General features: G+C 37.2%; 1 protein-coding gene across 1 annotated transcript in view; it reads left to right on the forward strand.

The window, feature by feature from the left end:
• The window catches only part of LOC120629627 (allatostatin-A receptor), a 163,966-nt gene extending 141,567 nt beyond the window's left edge, over nucleotides 1–22,399 (forward strand). The window contains exons 3-5 of the mRNA XM_039898620.1: nucleotides 9,697–10,613; nucleotides 17,287–17,442; nucleotides 22,105–22,399. Of these exons, the coding sequence (XP_039754554.1) occupies nucleotides 9,792–10,613; nucleotides 17,287–17,442; nucleotides 22,105–22,209 (1,083 nt within the window). The 5' untranslated portion in view covers nucleotides 9,697–9,791 and the 3' untranslated portion in view covers nucleotides 22,210–22,399. The remainder of the gene's footprint in view (nucleotides 1–9,696; nucleotides 10,614–17,286; nucleotides 17,443–22,104) is intronic.
• Nucleotides 22,400–22,743: the final 344 nt, after the last annotated feature.

The raw sequence follows: 22,743 nt of genomic DNA on the forward strand, positions 1-22,743 counted from the left end.
GGGTGTTTATATGTATATTATAATAAAAAATATTCATCAGTCATCTTAGTACCCATAACACAAGCTACGCTTAAATTGAGGCTAGATGGCGATGTGTGTATTGTCGTAGTATATTTATTTATTTTATTTATATTTGTTTATTATCGGAATGCGAAATAAAAAAAAAATTATAGCTATAATTGATGGATCATAGACAAGACCGCCCTTTGTCCATCAATTTGAGGCGTAGGTGTTAAGCCTCATGCGCCTGTAATTACACCGGCACCCACGCCCTCCAGACCGGAACACAGCATTGCAACAATGCTGCTTAGCGGAAAAAATAAGCATGGCGACGGCACTTAACCGGAGTAGTTCTGTCACAAAAAGCTCCTTTACTTACTATACTTTTAATGACTATAATTTATTAGGGACACCAAATCTATGACGTAGTTTGGTAATTTGAATGGTTACGCTGGAAATGGATCCCGTAGAGATACTCTAGCATAACTAATACATAAATATACTACGACAATACACACATCGCCATCTTGCCCCAAAGTAAGCGTAGCTTGTGTTATGGGTACTGAGATAGCTGATGAATATTTTTTTATGAATATAATACACATAAATACTTATAATATACAGATAAACACCCAGACACTGGAAAACATTCGTGTTCAACACAATAACATTTTCCAGTTGTGGGAATTGAACCCACGACCTTGGACTCTGAAAGCAGGGTCGCTGCTTACTGCGCCACTCGGCTGTCAACTGAGTGAATCTGAATCTTCTTATAAGGGCCATAGTAAGCGACCACGTTTCAGATCCGGAAGTTATCACTGGCAACACACACTGTTCCAAGACTTTGGTCTTCACGAAGTTTTCCGAACGCTCCCCATCCGAGCTGGATTCGGCGGTTAACTTTTTCTCGAAATTTGACCTACCTAACGGTTTTCTTGGTATATGTCAACGTATCCACCCATTACCGGCCTACTACGGGGCACGGGTCTCCTCCCACAACGAAAAGGGGCTAAAGCCGTAGTCCACCACGATGGTACAGTGCAGATTGATGGACTCCACACAATTTTTCAAAACATTATGTAGAACTCTCAGGCATGCAGGTTTCCTCACAATGTTTTTCTTCACCGTTGAAGCTAGTCATATTTTACAATCAAAACGCACATCCGAGACACTTAAAAAAGTCAGAGGTTCTATCTATGTGGGGATCTGGTGGGCTTCTATCTCGGCCCCCCGAAAGTGAAGTCGAAGTACTGGGCTTTCACCGCTACCATTCATATCAATAGCACAAGAATATTATGCTATATTAAAAGAGTCAGCAAGTGAATCATTTTGGTAATCCCATAAAGCGCCTAAACCTTTGGTAAGGTTAGCTTTGATCAAATCCGTGCTTACATAAAAGGTCTGACGTTTTAAAGCCGCATAATACAAATCAAGAAGTACTTCTAAGTAATCCTCAGAACCCTTTTTACGAACATCAAACAAGTGATTCTGAAAGTGGTTTCAAGGTTATTTGGTTACTAGTTATGTCGACCTCCCAGGCGCAGTTGTCCGTGGTCTTATAAGTGGGAGGTCTGTGATCGATTCCCGATATAGGGCAATTTGGAAACTCACAATTTCTTGTCTGGTCATTAATGAAAGGCGTGGCTCGTCACAACTTCAGCGACAATAACGCCTATTGATTTACGGATTTCGGTAAGATGCCAAGTAGAACCCGATTAGGGATATGCGTTTAATTATCATCATCAGCACTTCAACAGATTGAAGTCCTCTGTTGGACATAGGTCTTTTGTAGGGAGGTCCAAAATTCACGGTCCTGGGCCGCTTGTTTCCAGCGGCTCCCAGCGACTACCTGTGCGAGGTCGCCGTTCCAGCACCTTGGAACCCCAACGTCCATCGGTTCTCCGAGCTATTTGCAATGCCCATTTCCACATCAGCTTTGCAACTCGCTGAGAAATACCAGAGTAAACAACTCGCTGAGTCGTTCACTCTGGTATTTCAACGGATCTCCTCATTCCTGATTTGATCACGTAGATATACTCCGAGCATAGCTCCTTCCATCGCCTTCTTATGAGGCCCATAGTAAGTGACCACGCTTCGGATCCATAAGTCATCACTGGCAACACACACTGAGGTATTTTGGATGAAAGATGTCTTGAAGTTTCGCGTCGCTGCCCATCCGAGTTGGATTTGGCGGTTTACCTCTGTCTCAAAATTGGATCTACCTAACTCGTGTTTCCTAGGTATATGTACTCGTCTACAATTTCGAGTGCAGAACTCCCAACAATTACTGGGTAGAGCGTCTAATGTGTGTTATAAGTAAAACCAACTTACTTAGCTTCATCACTTACCACGAGGTTAAATGTAGTTAAGGGCTAACTAGTAGTAAGAAAAAGACCTCGTCTATAATACATTAATCGGGCGCAAGTTTATAAAGGTTAGTGCAGTGATAGTTGTGCGGAACATATAAAATAAAACAAATACCTACTTTCACATTTATAATACTAGCGTCGTATATATTATTTACATTTAAAAGATTACCTTTTGCCCTAAGACACTAAGTCTATGCTTGGATGAAGTTCTTTATCAGTTTCTATTAAGTAGATTGTAGCCGAATGAAGTTTCGGTTACGGCCAGGTTAAATATATAGTATAATTAGATGAAACTTCAGCTCTATTCTAAATCCTTTTGTAAAGAACTGATATGAAAACGTCCATAAATCAACTGATTTTTAAAACAACTAAGTTTTTATTCAATGCATATGAAATTACCGAATAATACCTCTTCATATTAATGATAGTATATACGTATATATCAGTTTATATAATATATGGAATAATCTGCGGCTAGGGGTAGAATAAAAGAAAAGTACATCATCAAGCATATCTTAATATCCATAACACAAGCTCGCTTTGGGGCTTCGATGGCGATGTGTGTATTGCCATAGTATATTTATTTATGTATTGTAAGGAAATAATAGAAACGTATAATATATATGAACGCGTCATTAGTGCCTGTGATAAACCAATACACGAATAAAAACTTATTTGAATTCTCAATTTTGAATTTTTATCCTAACCGTTGGTCGAGTTAACATACTATACAAACAGACAGAATAGACATTTGAGAGCAGCAAGCTTCTTGCAGTGATGATGAATAGCTTTGAAACGTTGGCTCAGAATCACACAAAGGCGATGGAGAGAGATTTGTTCGCAGTATCTCTACGTGATCATATCAGAAATGAGGAGATCCGTAGAAGAACCAGAGTTCCCGATATAGATCTACGAGTTGCGAAGCTAAAGTAGTAATGGGCGGTGCACGTAGGGGAACCGATGGATGTTGGGGTCTCAAGATGCTGCAATGGCGACCTCGCACTGATAAACGTAGCGAGGTGGACAGATGACTTCAAAGGGGTTGCAGGGAGCTGGACCCGAGCGGCACAAGACCGTGTTATTTGGAACTCCCTAGAAAAGACCTTTGTCCAGCAGTGGACTTCAATAGGTTGATATGATGATGATAAAACCCGTCCTTTTGTTTGATTTAACTTTTACCTGGCTCTATCTACTCTACTGCTGTTAGTTTTTCTAACCAAAAAAGTAAAGAGTAAGCCTACCGGAAAATAATTAATTTGGATTTGAATAATGTATGTCATATTTTTCACGTAATGTACGCAGTGGCGTGCACTCCATACATGCACAAAAGCACTGCCTACCCTAAAATTGATATGTGACTCCAATTAAGAGGAGGATTTTTGCCATTTCATGCAATTTTCCTGCTGTATGCATACCCTGGTAAGAAACCTAGTCCACGCTACTGAATGTACGCATCAAAACTGCCAACTATTTGCCTGATTCAATAAATAAATATATGACTTTTGACTTTTTAAACTTTTGTTAAAGCTCAAATTTGTATTAGGTGCATTTTTGTAAAGCTTATTTACTATCTATGCTTATAACAAAACTGTAGCGGGTCGAATTCTGTACATTGAAGATTTTTATCAAATATTTTAGAGCGCACTCGATAATTGATGCTGTAGCCGCAAGCCGTACTCCCATGTAATGACAGTTTTTGGCAAAAAAAAAAAATTTTTTGTGTTCTGTCTCTATCTGTATTTGGGGTGCGCATCACGCTGAAACTACAGAATGGATTAAAAAGAGACATGGTATGATTTTAGTTCATACTACAAGGTAGGACATAGAATACTTTTTATCCCGAAATTCAGTACAAGGCCTTTGAAAGGGGTGAAAGCGCTAACTGAAACTAAAAAAATATGTCGAAAAAGGGCAATCTAGTGATTGCCTTCCGAAGAGGTGGTAGTACTCACTGCAACAAGACTGACTAACGTTTCAAAAGTGCTTATAAATTAAATTTTGAATTTTTTTATTTCGATTTTTTTTCTTTCTAACCCATTACCACAATTTCAGTCTGCAAGTAAAAGATATTGTTTTCGGACCCGCAGTGGCGTGCACTTCATACATGCACATAAGCACTGCTTACCCTAAAATTGAAATATAGCTGTTCTAGGATTTTTGCTATTTTATGCAATTTTACTGCTGTATGCATACCCTGGTAATAAACCCAGTGCACGCATACCCTAGTAAGAATCCCAGTACACGCCACTGCGGACGCGCAGTTTCAAATTCCGTACAACAGTCTCGTGCCAGTAGAATCACATTACAAATAGGTTGGCCCGTAATCAAGATGATGTAATTACGAAAACCCACCCGCTCTTGTTTAGAACAAATAACACACCATCGAAAACTTACGCCTACATTTACCCAAAGGCATTTTCATAGCGAGTTAATTTTACGCTGCTTCGATGGTCTAGCGGTAAGCATGCTGATCAACGGATAACTATATCCCGCGCTCGGTTCCCGGATCGGGCCTAAAATATTAGAATTTAAACAATCGAGAAAATAAAAATTGTTCAGTATTTGTTTGCTTCCAAGCACCTTTTTCGTTTAGAAATGTATTTATATTTACCATAATTAATTAAATGAGTTTTAACATATTCTTTAATCTTATGTATTGGTAGTTCCAAAATTTCTGTAGGAGTCATATTAAAAAAACATATATTCTGTACATTACGCAGACGATATGCAGATGTAGGCAAATTTGCGATTTTCGTGCACGTTAAGACGCTGTCTCGATTATATTAGCACTTATTTTTTTTTTAATAAATAGACAAGTGCGTGACTGCAATCACACCTGATGGTAAGTGATGATGCAGCCTAAGATGAAGTGCGCTTGCCTAGAAGATGCCTATTCACTCTTGATTTGTGGGTACCCAGATTATAGGTATCGGGGAAGACGGAAGATGGGAGGGCATTCCAGGCAAAGAAAGGAAGAAGCAAAACGCTTCGTACATGTTGATGGTATTGCAACAACGTAACGTTGCAGATTCTTTCGGTACCTCGCAGTTGGATGGTAGAAATTAGATGGTTTGACCAAATCGACTAGCTCACTCTCCGAAATGTATCTTGTAGAATACAGCCAGACAAGCAACCTTGCCCCGGTGTTCAAGGCTTTGAAGTCTACAGACTACAAGGTCATTGCCAATGAGTCTCGTAGGACGACGATCTACCGAATCCAAAGCATCGAGCTGGTACTTGGCAGAGCAGTCCCATGAAAGGCTGCAGACTCCATGGACGACCGAACTTGACCTTGGTACAGGATAAGAAGCTGTTCCGGCGTGAAGTAGCGCTTAACTTTGTTGAGGATGCCAAGTTTTTTGCCAGCAGTTTTAGCTTTGGATTCAAGCATTGTCTAAAGCTTAGATTACTTACAGGTGGATATTGTTACGTGCTAAGATTCGAGGCTTTGAAATAAGAACAGCTAATCACTTTGATAAGACATCAGTAGTCATTCGCATTTACCGTCACTTTACGTTATCACACACGATTATGATTAAAGTATTTTTTCTTCATAAAGTATTTTTTGTGTTTCTCTCTATTCGTCCTTTATTTTCCTAACAAAACATATACATGGTGTACAAAATAATAATAATAATTGACGGTTGGATGTATATGGAATACCATGACCTTAACACAGAGCAAGACTTCACAAGACATGCCAAGAATTCTCGAAGCTTCAATCATCCACTACTCGAAATTTTTAACCTTCAATCACGTCGAGGCAAATGACGAATATTATACTCGCATAAGGCCTATGTAAATCGTTTTCTAAGCACACAATAAAATTATGTATATTCGCATGTAATGTAGTTTGAATTACGTAATTACAAGAACAAAGAGTGAAACGCGAACGTGAAAGTGAAGCCCGCACGTGTCGCGAATACATAATCACGTAGGGGGTGTAACATGCTTCACGCATAGATATATATGTCAAGTTGCGGCGTTTCGATTGCTAGGCTGAGGTACCCGTTATACGAGAACCAATTTTGTCGTTTATTTGTCGCCGCGAACGTGACTCAGAGCACACCGATTGTTGTTTGACGCTAGAAAAAAAATTTACCAGTTAGCGACTAATGTAAATTTTAAAGTGAACTGCTTCTTATGGTTCAGAACAACTATTGTACGCTGTTGTGGGAAACATAAATGTAAGACTCCCAGCGCATAGTATTACCACTCAAAACTTTTAGAGGTAGGGTCGTTGGAAGCTGTTCGGTGGCACGTGATTTTTTAACCTAAAGTGCTAAAATTATATCCGTGCTTTTTCAGTTTTTTTGTTAATCCCTCAAAACTTTTTATTCTCCCAGGATATGAGATGTCGGTGTCCAGTTAATATCGGCACAGCTATGTAACGTATGCATTCGGGGCAGCGCCAAACCGGTCGCTCGTATCTACTGAGCAACGCGATGGCTCGCAGTACAGAATTACCTACACTGGATTTATTAGTGTACTACCTGCTGTATACTGTATTGCTATTTAATGGTTAATATATTATGATAAACTTATAAACTTATGAGATTTTAGAGGAATGTGCAGCGTCCAAATAAACTCATGTGAGTTTCAGGATGCGAAGATTTATAATTTTAGTAGTTTGTGTAATAAATAAATAAATAAATAAATGTAACTGAGCTTGAGTAAGAATGGCTACGTAAATTCTTTTGAATTCCACGGGAACGTTACTCTGATGCTTTTCCAGGATGAAAACGATGTTATATCCATCTATAGGCTGTGAGCTATATGTATATTTCACCAATTTAATCAAAATCGGCGAAGTTGTTGATCTGTACATAGGTAATAAACCAACTAACAAACAACAAAACGCAATTTCACATTTATAATATTAGTATGACAGTATGTATTTATAACGAGTAGAACATTAAAAGTCTGAGGATAATTTAATGTAAAAAAAAACATAAAGCTATTGTGAAACCACCGCGTTCAAACTGCGTCCTTAATGGTGTGATAGTTTGTGTCCTATGTGGGACATTCACAATAATTCTGCTCCCAGAACGCAACGCATTTTGAACGACAGTTTATGTTGCCTTCCGGCTGGTCTTTTATATGTTATGTCAATGGTCACACGCCGACGCGTTTCATATATGAATATGTTAAAATCATAAACTCGAATAAGTTTACTGAGCATATTAAAAAGTAGCTACAAAAACAACAGTATGGAACACGTCACGCTATAGTTATAATTCACGGACCTAGAAGATGACCCACCTGATGGTGAGTCATCTTAGAAAATCATCAACTATGAACAGAGCAACACTTTGGTATACAAAACACAGTCTAAGGAGTGCGCTGTGTCCATCAACCTGAGGAGTAGGTGTTAAGCCTCGAGTTACACCGGCAATCAAGCCCTTTATAAAAATAATAAATAATAATAATACAAATCTTGCCATACACTATTGTTAATACAAGATTATTAACTAAATGATTATCAATTAATATTAACAATAAGGCAAATGGCCGCAAACTCAGCCTTATGCTGTGCATTAGCAACAATGCTCAGCGCTGATTTTCAGTCCGCACCAGTATCAGACTGAGCAAACAAACGCGACGCCCGTTGCGTTATTACTATAACTAGAGTAAATAAAAATAAAAAATTTAAATAAAAAAAACCAAATAAACTGTAAAAGAGAACAAATAAAACTAAAACTGACACAAACAGTACATATTTAACAGTTTAAATTAAACAAGTAAGTAAATAAAAGTAATTAAATAAAATTTAATTGTAGAAAAAACAAACAATAAAAAAAACAAAACAACAAATATATAATAAGATATAATAAGAGGCAAATATCAATACATGCATTCAGCTTTACAAATATGTTTACCAACTTATACGAAATTGTTTTACTTTTTGTGTTGTATTTCTTTTTCTTTCTACTGTTGTATTGATATTCTGTATAACATTTTTGTTTCAATAAATGTTTTTTAAATGTATATCTAGCTGATTAAATGACTTCCTGTTTATTTTTATGTCGGCTACAGCAATGTTGCTTTGTGACATAGGCTTGGACATTTGACATTTGACATTTTGCACATTTCGGCTCATCCGAGCACGAGGCCGCCTTGTGCCCTTCCCTGCCACATCTGAAGCACAAAGTGCTTCGGTCGGCAGGTGACGGGCAGAGAGCCCTTGTGTGACCCACCCCCATGCACTTAAAGCAGCGCATCGGGATAGGTTCCATAAGGGTAACACGGGCTGACGACCACCCAACGACTATCCTTCCCTCTGCTACGAGTAGCTTCGCTGTAGTCACAGGGCATCATCATACTTCTCTAGGCGAGCTGTCTCAAAAAACTGTGCTACTTTTTTTATTAACGATAGGCCAGCGCTTAATCATGCCTGTTAGAAAGCAATGATGAGGTCTAGGTTGGAGCACGCTTGCCTAGACAATGCCTTTTCACTCTCGCCTTGAAGGTACTCAAATTATACCTGAGAGGTAACACAGTTGCTAGGAGGACGTTCCATATATTGGCGGTACATAGCAGAAACGAGAATAAAAAACGTTTCGTGCGAGTTGATTGGATATCAACCACATAAGAATTCCACCGCTCACCGCTGAGTAGAACGGGGATGTAAGCACAAGATGGTGAATTTACTGCACAGCTTATAACTTACGACGTAAAGGCAAGCCATGGTGCGGATCAAATCGCGAATAGGAAAGAAAATAAAATGTGTAGGCATAACGCGGCGCAGTATGCCGCCATGAAAGTGTAAAAACTGGTTAGTCGGTTCCTACAATCAAAAGTAAAAATTGAAATAGGATATTTCAGGAAGATATTTTACTTACTTTTATTATAACACATGAAAATTCAGATTAATTTGTCCCCAAACTTTCTTAAATGTTAGTATTAAGCTCGAAACTTTCCACATATTTTATTCTACCTATTTTATAGACGGCCCTTTTGCTCCTTTCATTGAAAATAACTTTCATAATATAAATTTATTAACTTCCGACAATGTGCTGTATTAAGTCACAAACAAAAACAAAATATTGAAATCGGTAAAGTGATTTTCGTTATTTTGCGAGATATACGCACGGCCAATATAAAGTAGGTATTAATATAAATGGATACATAAAATATATCTGTCTCGGTGCACATTAAGTTAAGAGTTCTGAAATATTTTTAGGGGAGTAGGTACTGCCTTCCCTAAAAATAATGACTATATATAAAAACCAACAGTTAACTAAATATACTAATGAATTGTTTTAATTTCATTTTGAAATTATTATGTGTGTCCATTGTAAATAACGTGACTTTAATTTTGTTACAGGTAAAATGACTGCATGGAACACATCGTCCTAACGAATGTAAAAGAAGCTAAACTTACAAAATCAATCCAAAGAAAATGATCAACTGAATTCCAAAATGGAGTCAACGGAAGAAATGTACAACATATGCCTGAATCTAACCAGCGAAGAATCCAGCCTAGTGGGTTGTAACTATAGTATAGAATTCAAAAATGACGATTTACTCGAGAAAGTTGTCTCAAGGGTGGTGCCGATTTTCTTCGGATTTATAGGAATTGTTGGATTAGTCGGCAACGCATTAGTGGTATTAGTAGTTGCTGCGAACCCGGGTATGAGATCGACTACAAATCTACTGATAATAAATTTAGCTGTAGCCGATTTACTCTTCGTCATATTCTGCGTCCCATTCACTGCTACGGATTATGTAATGCCCAGATGGCCGTTCGGAGATTTATGGTGTAAGGTGGTGCAATATTTCATAGTCGTGACAGCACACGCGTCTGTGTACACTTTGGTATTAATGTCTCTTGACAGATTCATGGCAGTAGTCCACCCAATAGCATCAATGTCGATAAGGACGGAGAAGAACGCATTATTGGCAATTGCCTGTATTTGGGTGGTCGTTCTTACAACTGCGATACCAGTGGGAATATGTCACGGAGAGCGGGAGTACTTTTACTTCCACAGGAATCATTCTTCTTGCGTATTTCTGGAAGATCAAGGATATAGCAAACTGGGTTTCCAGATGTCCTTCTTCTTGTCATCTTATGTGATACCGCTGGCGTTGATTAGCGTGCTGTATATGTGTATGCTGTCGAGGTTATGGAAGAGTGCTCCTGGAGGGAGGGTGTCTGCTGAGAGTAGAAGAGGGAAGAAGAAAGTCACCAGGATGGTGGTTGTCGTTGTGGTTGTATTCGCCGTTTGCTGGTGTCCCATACAGGTAATTACTACTTTTTACTTCTTGATAGACCTAAAAAAAATTGTTACTGCATTTTTTTATCCACAAGTTAGTCGTTAAAATTATAGACGTATCATTGTAAAGTGTGATTGGACGGAGCACAAAGCTTGGCAGACCGATAAACGCTGGCCAAGGTTCTGGAAGGGCGATTGAACATCTGAAAACTCAGCGTTGATGGAACCCCACTAAGGAGTAGGAATAGCTCGAAGCACAGACACTCTAGTGGCAATCCCTATAAAAGACATCTTTTCAACAGTAGTAAATAAATAAATAAAGCCCCCCCCCCCCCCCCCCCCAAAGTAAGCGTAGCTTGTGTTATGGGTACTGCGATGACTGCTGACTATTTTTATGAATAATATACATAAATACTTATAATATATATATAAACACCCAGACACTGAAAAACATTCATGCTCATCACACAAACATTTTCCAGTAGTGGGAATCGAACCCACGGCCATGGACTCAGAAAGCAGGGTCGCTGCCTACTGCGCCAGTCGGCCGTCAGTAGATAATCGATTGGGAGGATCTATACTTATAATATGGAAAATAATAGAATAAGTTACCGAAATAGCTCAACAAGTCGCTGATGTGGCAATGAGAGGGGCACATAGCTCGGAGAACCGATGTGCTTAGTAGTCACAAGGCATTAAAATAACGCATACTTCGAGCATCAAGGATGGCAGTGTTGGTCGCCCTCTGACGAGGTGCACAGATGACATCAAACGAGTCGCTGTGAGCCACTGGAAACAAGTGGCCCAAGTGTTTTGATTTTGGAATCTTTTGAAATGATGATGATGAGTATGTTTATTTACTAGTAAAACATTTAGGTATAGACACACTTACTAAAAGCTGAAGAGTTTGTTTGTTTGTATAAACGCGCTAATGTAGTAGTCCATTTAGATACTCTTTTTCCTTTTACGTTAATTATTTTAATGATTACTTAATGATTATAACTGATCATTTATTTAGTGATAACCATCGTAATGGTCCTAGAAGTAGGTCCGTAGTGGTTTTCTTCTTGCTTCTTGACCCATGCTCACTGTATTAAACAATCTAAGCCAGAGCTCATATTTACATGTAGGCACAGGGTTAGAGGTTGGATAGTATTTTTTTAATTTATTATCTGAATCATCATCAGCATAGAATCAAAAACATGCAGAACCCTCATTCAGCAAATACTGCATGGAGTGCTTTGTGTCCAAAAACAGTGAAAACGTCCCGCGCACGTCATACTTCATACCCGCGGAATGTTGATAAACGAATTAACTAGCTCACAATATTTTTCTCATAATCCCAATTTATGGTAAACGTTTAGAAAATTAGAGGTAAAATAATTACTGTCTCTCTGGGATGAAGTTACCAACCGCCCCTGTTTGAGATACACTTCCAAAGTGGAGTGGTGTTTGATGCTTCAATATTAGTCGTGTACACGGTTTCTTTATATTCTTAATTCTGTGGAGTTCAGCCATCAATAGAATTTGTCATCTGTAATAAATTAACCCTGAATTATTAATGATTATTTAATCATTATTAATAATTAGAAATTGATTGACAAATTACCGTAATAAGGACCGTAGCACATATCATACTTGGGCAATTTTATTGCGTTTACGAAGGCCGATGGCGTGTCTGAACGCTATATTCCTCAAATTGAACCGACTTTTAATATGCCAGTCGGAGCAGCTTAGTAAGGTGTTGATATCAGCACAACAAATCTATGCGAGAATCTATAGATACAAGAGTACCAACAATTTTGTCACGCCATCTGAATTTCTGAACAAATCTTTTAAATTGCAGCGTCGATGCTGTCGTGAAATGCCTAAGGTATTGTGTTGTGCCTCTAATTTTACCAGTGAAAATGTTAGCAGTCACAAATATACCTAGTTCGGTAGTTCGAAGTTTTCCTATTATAATATTAAGGATTACGTGTATGATAAAAAGCTTGGGTATGAATTGCTCTAACGTCATAGCTTTACTATCTCCATAGCTTATTAACTCGACTGTGAGAAGGTGATAACAAAAAAACACCTGGCTTAGTTTGTTGCGGGCTCTTCTTAGACCAGGCACGTTTGGAACCATCCTAGCTTTAGTTTTAAGTTAACGAATGCAGTTATCACCGTCACCTAACATTAGTGTTAACATTTTAAATGCATGAACGCTTCATCAGTGCCCGTGTTAAGGTCTACATGTATAAAACATTTTTGAATATGAATTTGAATTTGAAGTTCTGAGTAATTAGACTCATCTGTAATAGTAGATATCATCAAAAAATTCAATGTTCATTTATTTCAAGTAGGTCTAATGCACTTTTAAAACGTCAAGTTTGCCTGTTTGTAGTGACTCTACCACCGGTTCGAAAGGCAGATTCTACCGAGAAGAAGCCGGCAAGAAACTCAGCAGTTGCTCTTTTCGGACATCAACAGTTTACATTTTACATTTTAACATTCCTTTTTCTATCTTGTGAGAGATGAAAGCGGAGCCGGATTCTGCCAAGCAACATTGTCATTAAGAAATTCATCAATTGTATAGTAACCTAGCTGTAATAAATGTGTTTTAACATATTCTTTAAATTTGTGCATTGGTAGGTCCAGAATTACCTTAGGAATCATATAATAAAAGCGTATATTCAATCCCACAAATGACCCCTGTACCTTTCGCAGACGATATGCAGATGACACTAATTTATGACCATTTCTTGTACCTCATCAATCAAATCATTATACTCAATTGTTTAATAATTCCTCAACAAATTAATTAAATACACATTTAATACATTACTAGATCACTTGAAACCAATTAAGTATTAATTATTCAATAACACTTTGATAATATGGTATATTGTACATTTATGCAATAACCCACCCCGACTTTGCACGAGTGTAATGCAGATACTAATGTGGGGCAGTTTGGAGTGATTAACAATTCCGTAAAACATTATCTTTTGCAGACTTCCTTCAAAAGTTATAACTATTATGTTTGGGCCTAAAATTAGTTTGAAATCCGTCTATATATCATTTATAAACGGATTTCAAACTAATTTTTTGATCGAGATTCCGAAATAGTCCCATTTAAACTTCACATAGACCTAATGAAGAGTTTAAGAGGTAGACAATGGAATTCTTTGAAAAATGGCAGCAAATCAACCGCAATTCTTTCCATAGCGAAGTTTTTTTTTTTTTAAGTAGGTATCTTGTTTTCTATCTCGTAAGGTTAAGGCTAGCTAGCGTTTGTAATGTAAGAGTACAAAACTATTTTTGTTACGACATCACATTACAAAAGAGTTAACCTAGACCTATGTCCAGCTGTGGACGTCTATCGGTCTATATGATGATGATTCTCTTACTTCTATATCGTGTATGTCTATCAAGTTTGAAAAAAATATCAAATAGATCAAATCGTATTTATTTTATTTTTATTCCACTACAAGTTAGCCCTTGACTGCAATCTCACCTGCTGGTAAATATGATGCAGTCTAAGATGGTAACGGGCTAACCTATTACGGGTACGGCAGTTATAATAATGATAATAATCATTCTTTATTTGGTTTACACTGTTATATAACAGACTAATTAAAAACAGTAATAATCAAATTCAAATTTAACAAATTCTAATTCGATAATGTTTTATCCATGTAGACCTAATTACAGGCACTTATGAAGCGTTCATACATTTAACATGTTACACTAATGTTAGTGATGGTGAGAACTGCATTCGATAACTTAAAACTAAAGCTAGCAGGTTTTTTTTGTTATCACCATCTCACAGTCTAGTTAATGTTAAGCTATGAAGTTAGAGCAATTCATACGCAAGTTTTTTTATCAAACATGTAATCCTTAATATTATAATGGGATTTTTCTTTAAGCTTACGTTTTATATAAACTTTTAACTTATTGAGAGACATCTCAAGGATTTCATCTGGTAATTTGTTATAAAAAGATATACAATTACCCTTAAAAAATCCAAAAACTTAATCAAAAAACTTATATGAGACAATTAAATATACAAAATTATTTCAAATTTAAATTTCTGGCTCCAGGCAGCCGTACATGAAGTTCAATATAAAGCTTATAAATTGGAGAGTCGTATCCATTTGTTAATGGCTTCAGAATGCTGTTATTACCAACGTTATTTTCATCAAGGATGCTATTCGTTTTCTTCGTATGGCAAAAGTCACCAGCATGAGCCCTCTTGAACATTTCAGATGCACTACAATAACGTGGTGAGCCCACAGCATTCTGAAAGCATCATTATAAATTCCTAAATTTTTTGCCTGCGATAGAACGAGACCTCCCGCTTAAATTCACAGCGCTCTAAGGAGTTGTACCTTATTTTTGCACTTCAAAATGTTACTTATAAATTCAAGTAATAGACCTTTTATAGCAACTTCTTACGAGGAACCGCAAGCACTCCGCGTTGTATCCGAGAATTATTTTAATCAAAGAAACTGTAATTTTCCCTAATAGAGTTTAAGTTACTTCCGTTGCTCCGAACTAAATTAGAGGAGCAGTTAAATTGATTAATTTTGAGGTCTTCGCTCACTGCATAGTGAAGTGTTCTAATTTTCAGCTTCCTTTACTGTAAAGTATCGAGCTAAAAGCTTATTGCATGAAAATGTATAGCAAAAATGTATAATGGTCTTAACAGACTGCTTTTTGCGTCGGGTATGCCAGTCTAACTATGGAAGGAATGAACATTTAATTATTTTGTAAACGCATTCCGTCACTCTTATAGTTATAGTATAGGTTCATCCGTTCGGGAACTACGGTGCCTCAGATAGACACACAACACACACACACAAACGCACACACACACACAAAAACACACATCAAACGCCACATCAAAACTGTGAATTCATTCTTATGAGGCCAATATTCATCATCATCAGCATATTAATGCCACCCATGGCTTTTAACAAACATAGCTCATCAAGCAAAAGTGTTAAAAGCGCTAAAATGTTAACGATATAAGAATACTCTACTGTGCAATGGGAGCAAACCCCAAACTAAGTTCGCACACTGAATCAAACGAAGGGAGCTGCAGAAATGATTAATTTTAGTTGATTACAGATGAGATATGGAAACGTGCCGTCAATAAATAAAAGGAAATTAATGATATCGGAACTAGGGCAGTGCGTGTCTGACAGAGTGGGGTGAGTCAAAAGAGGGATAGAGTTAATCCAGTCGCGAATTCGTCAATCACAGTTTCTCCACAGCTGTCGCTGAAAAACGGCCCAGTATAGAAGAACTAACCCAAAAATAATATAATCATCTTCATCGGCTTCATTTGTAGCCTTCTTTGGAGTGACTTTATACATAAGTTTAATTCAAAGCGTGGCCCAATTTTAGATTTGATATATGGTTGACCAATCCAGTGGGTTGAGATTCCATTGAAAACACCAAAATTTAAGGTAGATTATTTAGGAGATGTAATTTTATTTATGAAATGTAATAAATAACTCACTCCATGCGTAAATACAACTCACAAAACTACTTCGAAGTTTCTATTCCGATACGACCTGGTGTTTGATACCGCTCTTCTTATACTCTTGTACTATAAGTTATAACGCAATATACTCGTGTATATTGAAAGAAATGTTATGAAATGTAATAAATAACTCACTCCATGCGTAAATACAACTCACAAAACTACTTCGAAGTTTCTATTCCGATACGACCTGGTTTTTGATACCGCTCTTCTTATACTCTTGTACTATAAGTTATAACGCAATATACTCGTGTATATTGAAAGAAATGTTATAAAATGTAATAAATAACTCACTCCATGCGTAAATACAACTCACAAAACTACTTCGAAGTTTCTATTCCGATACGACCTGGTTTTTGATACCGCTCTTCTTATACTCTTGTACCAAAAGTTATAACGCAATATACTCGTGTATATTGAAAGAAATGTTATTATACCGAAGCGTATAATTTAGCTTGAAAACATAAAGCGGTGTATTAGGGGGTCTGAGAGGCTATACAAATTCTATATACCGAAATTACGATGCATGAAAAAATCACGTATTGAGGTTCATAAATAACCTCGTTAAGGATATAAGAAGATTTATTCCGTTAAAATTGGCTTAGCTTGGTCTTTTTTAGGTTAATGTACATCTGATGGTAAAGCAGATCACCTAGTATTTTTTGTCTGTCTTTCACAGTTGTCTGTTTAAGTAGGGACTGAGAAATTATTCCAAAATATATCTTTTCAAATAGATTCTAAGTACCATAAATAAAAATATTTTGTGATCATATTTCCACAAACAGACAAAAGAACATAGACAGCAGTTTTCGTCAGTAGCATTTTGTCTATCATATTAACTTTACGTAAAGAACTGAATCAAATTTAATAAATATGTTTTATTCTATTCGATTTGTATTGTAAACCCGCGCCAATAAAGAATATAAAAGATGGCCGATGTCGTACCGTCTCATTCGCACAAAATGACTTAATGACGCAGGTTATTTGTTTTATTCAGCTGCTTTGAAAATAATTTATAAAAGCCGGCCAATCCGCATTATAGCAGCGTTTTGGGGCAAAGTTTTGTATTCCTCTCACCTATGAGAGATGGGATAATCAATAGTGGTATTGGTGTATTTCTTGATAAAAATGAAACAAAAGGTAGTGATTCAAACTTTGGTTGTTCCAGATCATTCTACTTGTGAAGGCGTTACAAGCCTACAACATAACTTACTTCACGGTGACAGCACAGATTGTGTCACACGTGCTCGCGTACATGAACAGCTGCGTCAATCCCGTGCTCTACGCGTTCCTGTCCGAAAACTTCAGGATCGCCTTCAGGAAGGTAAGACTAATAACATCATTCTATATGTACACCATGACTTACTCCATTTCCGGTAAACACAGGGTCTCACCCCTCCGAACCACTTGCTCTACGCGTTACTGTCCGATAAACTTCAAGGTCGTCTTTAGGAAGGTACGACCCAGAGGTATTGTAGATGTACAATATAATTTATTCTTATTCGATGGTACAGGTTGTATCGCATGTGCTGACATATTTAATAACAGGTTCGTCATACCTGTGCTCTGCGAAACTTTCTTTCCTTTGGAAAGGTGAGACCTAGATATTTTTTTATATAAAACAGCTAATCTTCTTTACGTTGACAATTCTGATTGTGTCACATATGCTCGGGTACAACGGCTGCGTAAACTATATGCTCTAGTGTTCCTTCAAATTATAACAAACCTTCACCATTGGGGTTCAGCCCGAGTGGGGTGGCACTGGGGGTAAATCCCATTGTTTCTGTGGAAGTTCTTTTAGTTTTTAATTTAAAACCATGAATTATATTTCATAGTCTTGTAAATCAAAATAATTAGTTAAGCTGTGTTGAAAAATTAATCGTTCTACTTGCAAAATTTAAAAACGTAATAATTCTACGTTTTAAGTCGTCCATAACTTAGATTTATTCGAAGCTAAATTTCTAAATTGTATGGGTACAAAATCACTGTCATCAGTTACTATGTAATATATAATAATAATAATAAAGTGTTTTATTAGAGGCATATAAACCCATATATCAGCTTTTATATACAAAGAAATCTATAATCAAATGTATACATTAAAACTTACATCTAACTGAAATAGTTAATAAACTTATTTCAGATGTCATAGGTTCTTGTTTTTATATATATTGAATTGAATACCGTGAAATCAAATCATATTGTTGATTAATTTCTATTTCGGTACAAATTTTGTCAGTGGTCAAAATGTTATCGGGGCAGCCCCCAATGGCTTTGCTTTCATAAAATACATGATCATATTTTCCAATTTCCTTGTAATTTTTCTAGCTTACCCGGGGAATACTTTCAATTATTTTCCCCTTCCCCCCGCCTCTCGCCCTTAGGGACTGGGAACCTGATAAATTGTTAATTAGGAAGCATAGCTCTTCTAATACCGCATGGAATGCTAATACGTTTGCTAAAAAATAGGTTAGGCAAAGTAAGAGTAAGTTGCCAGCCTAATAAGGGCAGTGGTGAGCGATGTGGTTTTATAAGTGGAGGCGAGTTCGAATCTCGGCGGAGACAATTAGACGGCCAATTATCAGTATTTATGTGTATTATATTCATAAAAAAATATTCATCAGCTATCTCAGTACCCATAACACAAGCTACGCTTACTTTGGGGCTAGATGGCGATGTGTGTATTGTCGTAGTATATTTATTTATTTAATTGGCGCAGTTTGCAGAGAACCTGCTTTCTGATTCCAAGGCGTGTTGATTCGTGTGATGCACATGAATGTTTATTAGTGTCTGGATGTTTTTCTATATATTATATGTATTTATGTGTATTATTTATAAAAAAAAATTAATCAGTAATGTTAGTACCCATAACAAAAGCAACGCTTTGGACTGGATAGCATTGTGTTTACTGTTGTAGTATATGAATGTAATATTATATTATAAAGCTTAGTGAAAACAGATTTATAACGTCCGACTTTGATTTAACATAAGAATGAGTACAGCTCGCATCACTTCACAATGGAGGTCGTCGAAAAAAAAATATATAAAATATTAAGCAATAATTCAGTTTCGTACTTTAGTTCTGACGTACGGTATCTCAAGAACATCTCACAAGACATTAAAGTATTCCTCGACAAAGAAAACAATGGATTAACAAATATTATTTATGAGGGCACATTATAAAAAAAAACTTCAAAGCAGAATATTCTTGCCGAAAGATCAAACATGCGGGCGGATTTATTTACGTGAACTAATGATGGATTCTGGCCGGTTTATAAGTATTAAGGTGCATTTCCATCGAGTTGTGTGAGACACAAAAGTAGATTTCTTCATTTTCAAGCACAACGATTCAAAACAATATCACTCATTTCATTAAAACTACGTACATCTTACATCACTTTCATTTTTTATATATTTTAGTTTTCCTATAATTAACATATGGTGATAGCTCAGTGGGTAAAACCTCTACTTTACTTTTGAAGGGGCGATTTCGAATCCCAACACGCACCTCTAAGTTATGTGCGTATTTAGCAATTAAAATATCACTTGCTTTAATGGTGACGGAAAACATCGTGAGGAAACCTGCGGGTCTGAGATTTCTCCATAATGTTCTCAAAGGTGTGTGGAGTTCAGCAATCCGCAGGCCCGGCGTGGTGTACGTCCTTAACCCCTTCTCATTTTAGGAGGAGATGATGATTCATAATATGGTTGAAATATACGTTTAACACACGGTTTTTTTATAGTAGTTTTAGGAGGGCATCGCGTTGTGAGTTATGATCTTCGATGATATTTAGGTTTGTTTTAAATGTTAAACACACTTGTAGTTAAGAATCACTTTACTCCGATATTTACAATATTGTTTAGAGCCGATTAGAAATACAATAGCATTCGTTTTACATTGAGCGACACGACTGTTGCACGAATACAATAGCGAACTGCCGGCAGGCGGTTAGTGTACCGACTACCTACAAGTGAACGACGAAGTCATAAAACCGGTCGGGAGTTTATGCGTTTCAACTGCGAGATCTGATAAATGTAAGTTTGTGAATGTTGATATGTATGTTTGTGTGAATGTTTGTATGTTCAAATTGTTATTGGTAAATTAAAATAAGGTGTTAAGTTATATATGTACGAGTATGTAAAGTATTTAGATTAATTATTATTATAATATAAGTATTTTGTTTCTATATTGTTATCAGACCCTACAGTAATAATACTAAACAGATAACAGAGCAACTTTTGGCAGGGTATACGTCATTGTTTTTTTTTGTGTTATGAGACGCAGGTGTTAAGACTCATGTGCCTGTAATAACACCAGCAACCACGCCCTTCAGACCGGAACTCGCAGCGCTAGTGGAATACCAGCCTTATGTTATATTTGTATAAGTAAAAAGGTACAAAGCTACCGAAATTTCCCTTACACTGTTTAGATATCCCTATGACCTCTCTGGCGGAGCGGAATAAGTGGGAGATCTCAAGTTCAGTTCATCTCCAGGTATCTACGCACCGGAACACTAAATCGCTTAGCGGCACGTCTTTGTCGGTGGGGTGGTAACTAACCACTGCCAAAGTCTCCCATCAGACCAGACCAGAGATTATTCTGAAATTATAAGTTCCCAAATTGCTCCAGCCGGGAAATGAACCCGGACCCCTTGCTTACATTCACAGCGCTCTCCGTTGCGCCAAGGAGGTCGTCAAAACTATATCGAACAGTTAAACTATTAAGGCACTATTTTCAATATACAAACCTCTAAGTTTAACGAGATCCGTACTCAATTAAACTTGATTTTGACGTTGAACGAAGGTACCCGTCTCAGGACCTTTTGTGACCCTTCCAATAATGTGTTTGATAGGTTTTGACTCTAGGCTAACCGTTGGGCCTTTTGACATACATGTCAAGACTCGCCAACATTAAATACAAATACGAAATTTCAATTTATATTCGTCGTATATTTCAGGTGTACCTTGCAGGCTGTATTTAAATGTCGAGTCTGTATATAGTGTCTATACCACCGGCCAAAAACCACAAATGTAAAATGCAAATGCTGAGTTTCTTGCCGGCTTATTTTCGTTGGAATCTGCCTTCCGAACCGGTGGTTCAAAAAGTCAGACTGGTCGTTTCAAAGATGGTCGTCCCCACCCCATTACCGGCCCACTACAGAGCAGGGGTCGTAAGGCCGTAGTCCAGTGCGGATTGGTGGACTCAACACACCTTTGAGAGCATTATAGAGAACTCTCAAGCATGCTGGTTTCCTAACGATGTTTTCCTTCACCGTCGAAGCAAGTGACATATTAATTACTTAAAAATCACATAACTTTAGAAAAGTAAGAGGTGCTTGCTGGGATTCGAACTCGGTCCCCCGGAAGTAAAGTTGACGTGAGTGATGATGCAATCTAAGATGTTAACGGGCTGACCTGTAAGGGATATAGTAGTTATATTAAACCCATACCCCAATCGGCTGCTACGCGACATTGTACCGGAACGCTATATCGCTCAGCGGCACGTCTCTGTTGTTAACTAGCCACCGCCGAAGCCTCCCAGCAGACCAGACCAGAGAACAGTCAGAAATTATAACATTATGACGTTATAATCACCTGATGTTAAGATGTACTATGAATAGTCAATTGTTCAACATGGGCGCCGGGAAAAATCATGAGCGCCACGAGGTATATGTAAAGAGTTTCACCCATGGGTTGAATCACATCAGATTTTCTAATGTTAAGGCTAGTATATTCAAATTAATTTAACTCAGGATAATTACGGGCGCCCCTCTACTTTTTCACTACCCTCGAATGGTTGAACTTCTCCATACACTACCTCTTGCAATAACTTGAGTCGCCCGTTTTGCGCTTTGAACTTCAATCAATAGTCTAGAATCAGTCCACTACTGGACAGACGGATTGGGGGTATCAACTGTATTCTAATCTTTCGTCACCACATGGCTTCGAAACTACTGAATATTTTAACATTGATTTTTCATTTCAGGTAATGTACTGCCCACCGCCATACAACGACGGTATGTCCGGACGACCACAGCCTACTAAAACTACACGCACTGGCAACGGTAACTCATGCCACGATATCGTTTGAGAATCGTTACGTAGTCGTACGCACATCGCACCCGAACAAGCCACTATTGTATAATTGCGTAATATGTGCGTGCGGCTCCACAAATAACTTGTATACATTGTATAATATCTGTTTGAACTTGAATTTACTACGTATTCTATTGCAGTAGGTATATATCGTGGGTATTTAATATATAAAAGGAAAGTTGTTGTTAAATAGAAATACAGTGTATAATTAAATTATACAGTCTATTTGAATTATAAATTTATTTTTAGATTTTTTTTTCTTATAGACGAATTCATAATATATTAGGTACACATACAAATACAAATTCTTTTAATAAGTGTATGTACTCTTAGATGCAATTAGTTTAACTCTGTAAAACTAAAGAGAGTTCCGAATAAAATATTTGTACATAAATAATGTAGTGTATTATAGATGTTTTATCTAGGAAAAGCTTAAATGTATAGTTTCATTATAAAAAAGTGTTTAAGTGTTTGTAAATACCCCTCGAGTACTCAGAACCAAAATCTTACGACATAGTAAATTTGTAAA

This window comes from Pararge aegeria, chromosome 14, assembly GCF_905163445.1.
Source record: "Pararge aegeria chromosome 14, ilParAegt1.1, whole genome shotgun sequence".
In the NCBI taxonomy this organism is placed as follows: domain Eukaryota; kingdom Metazoa; phylum Arthropoda; class Insecta; order Lepidoptera; family Nymphalidae; genus Pararge; species Pararge aegeria.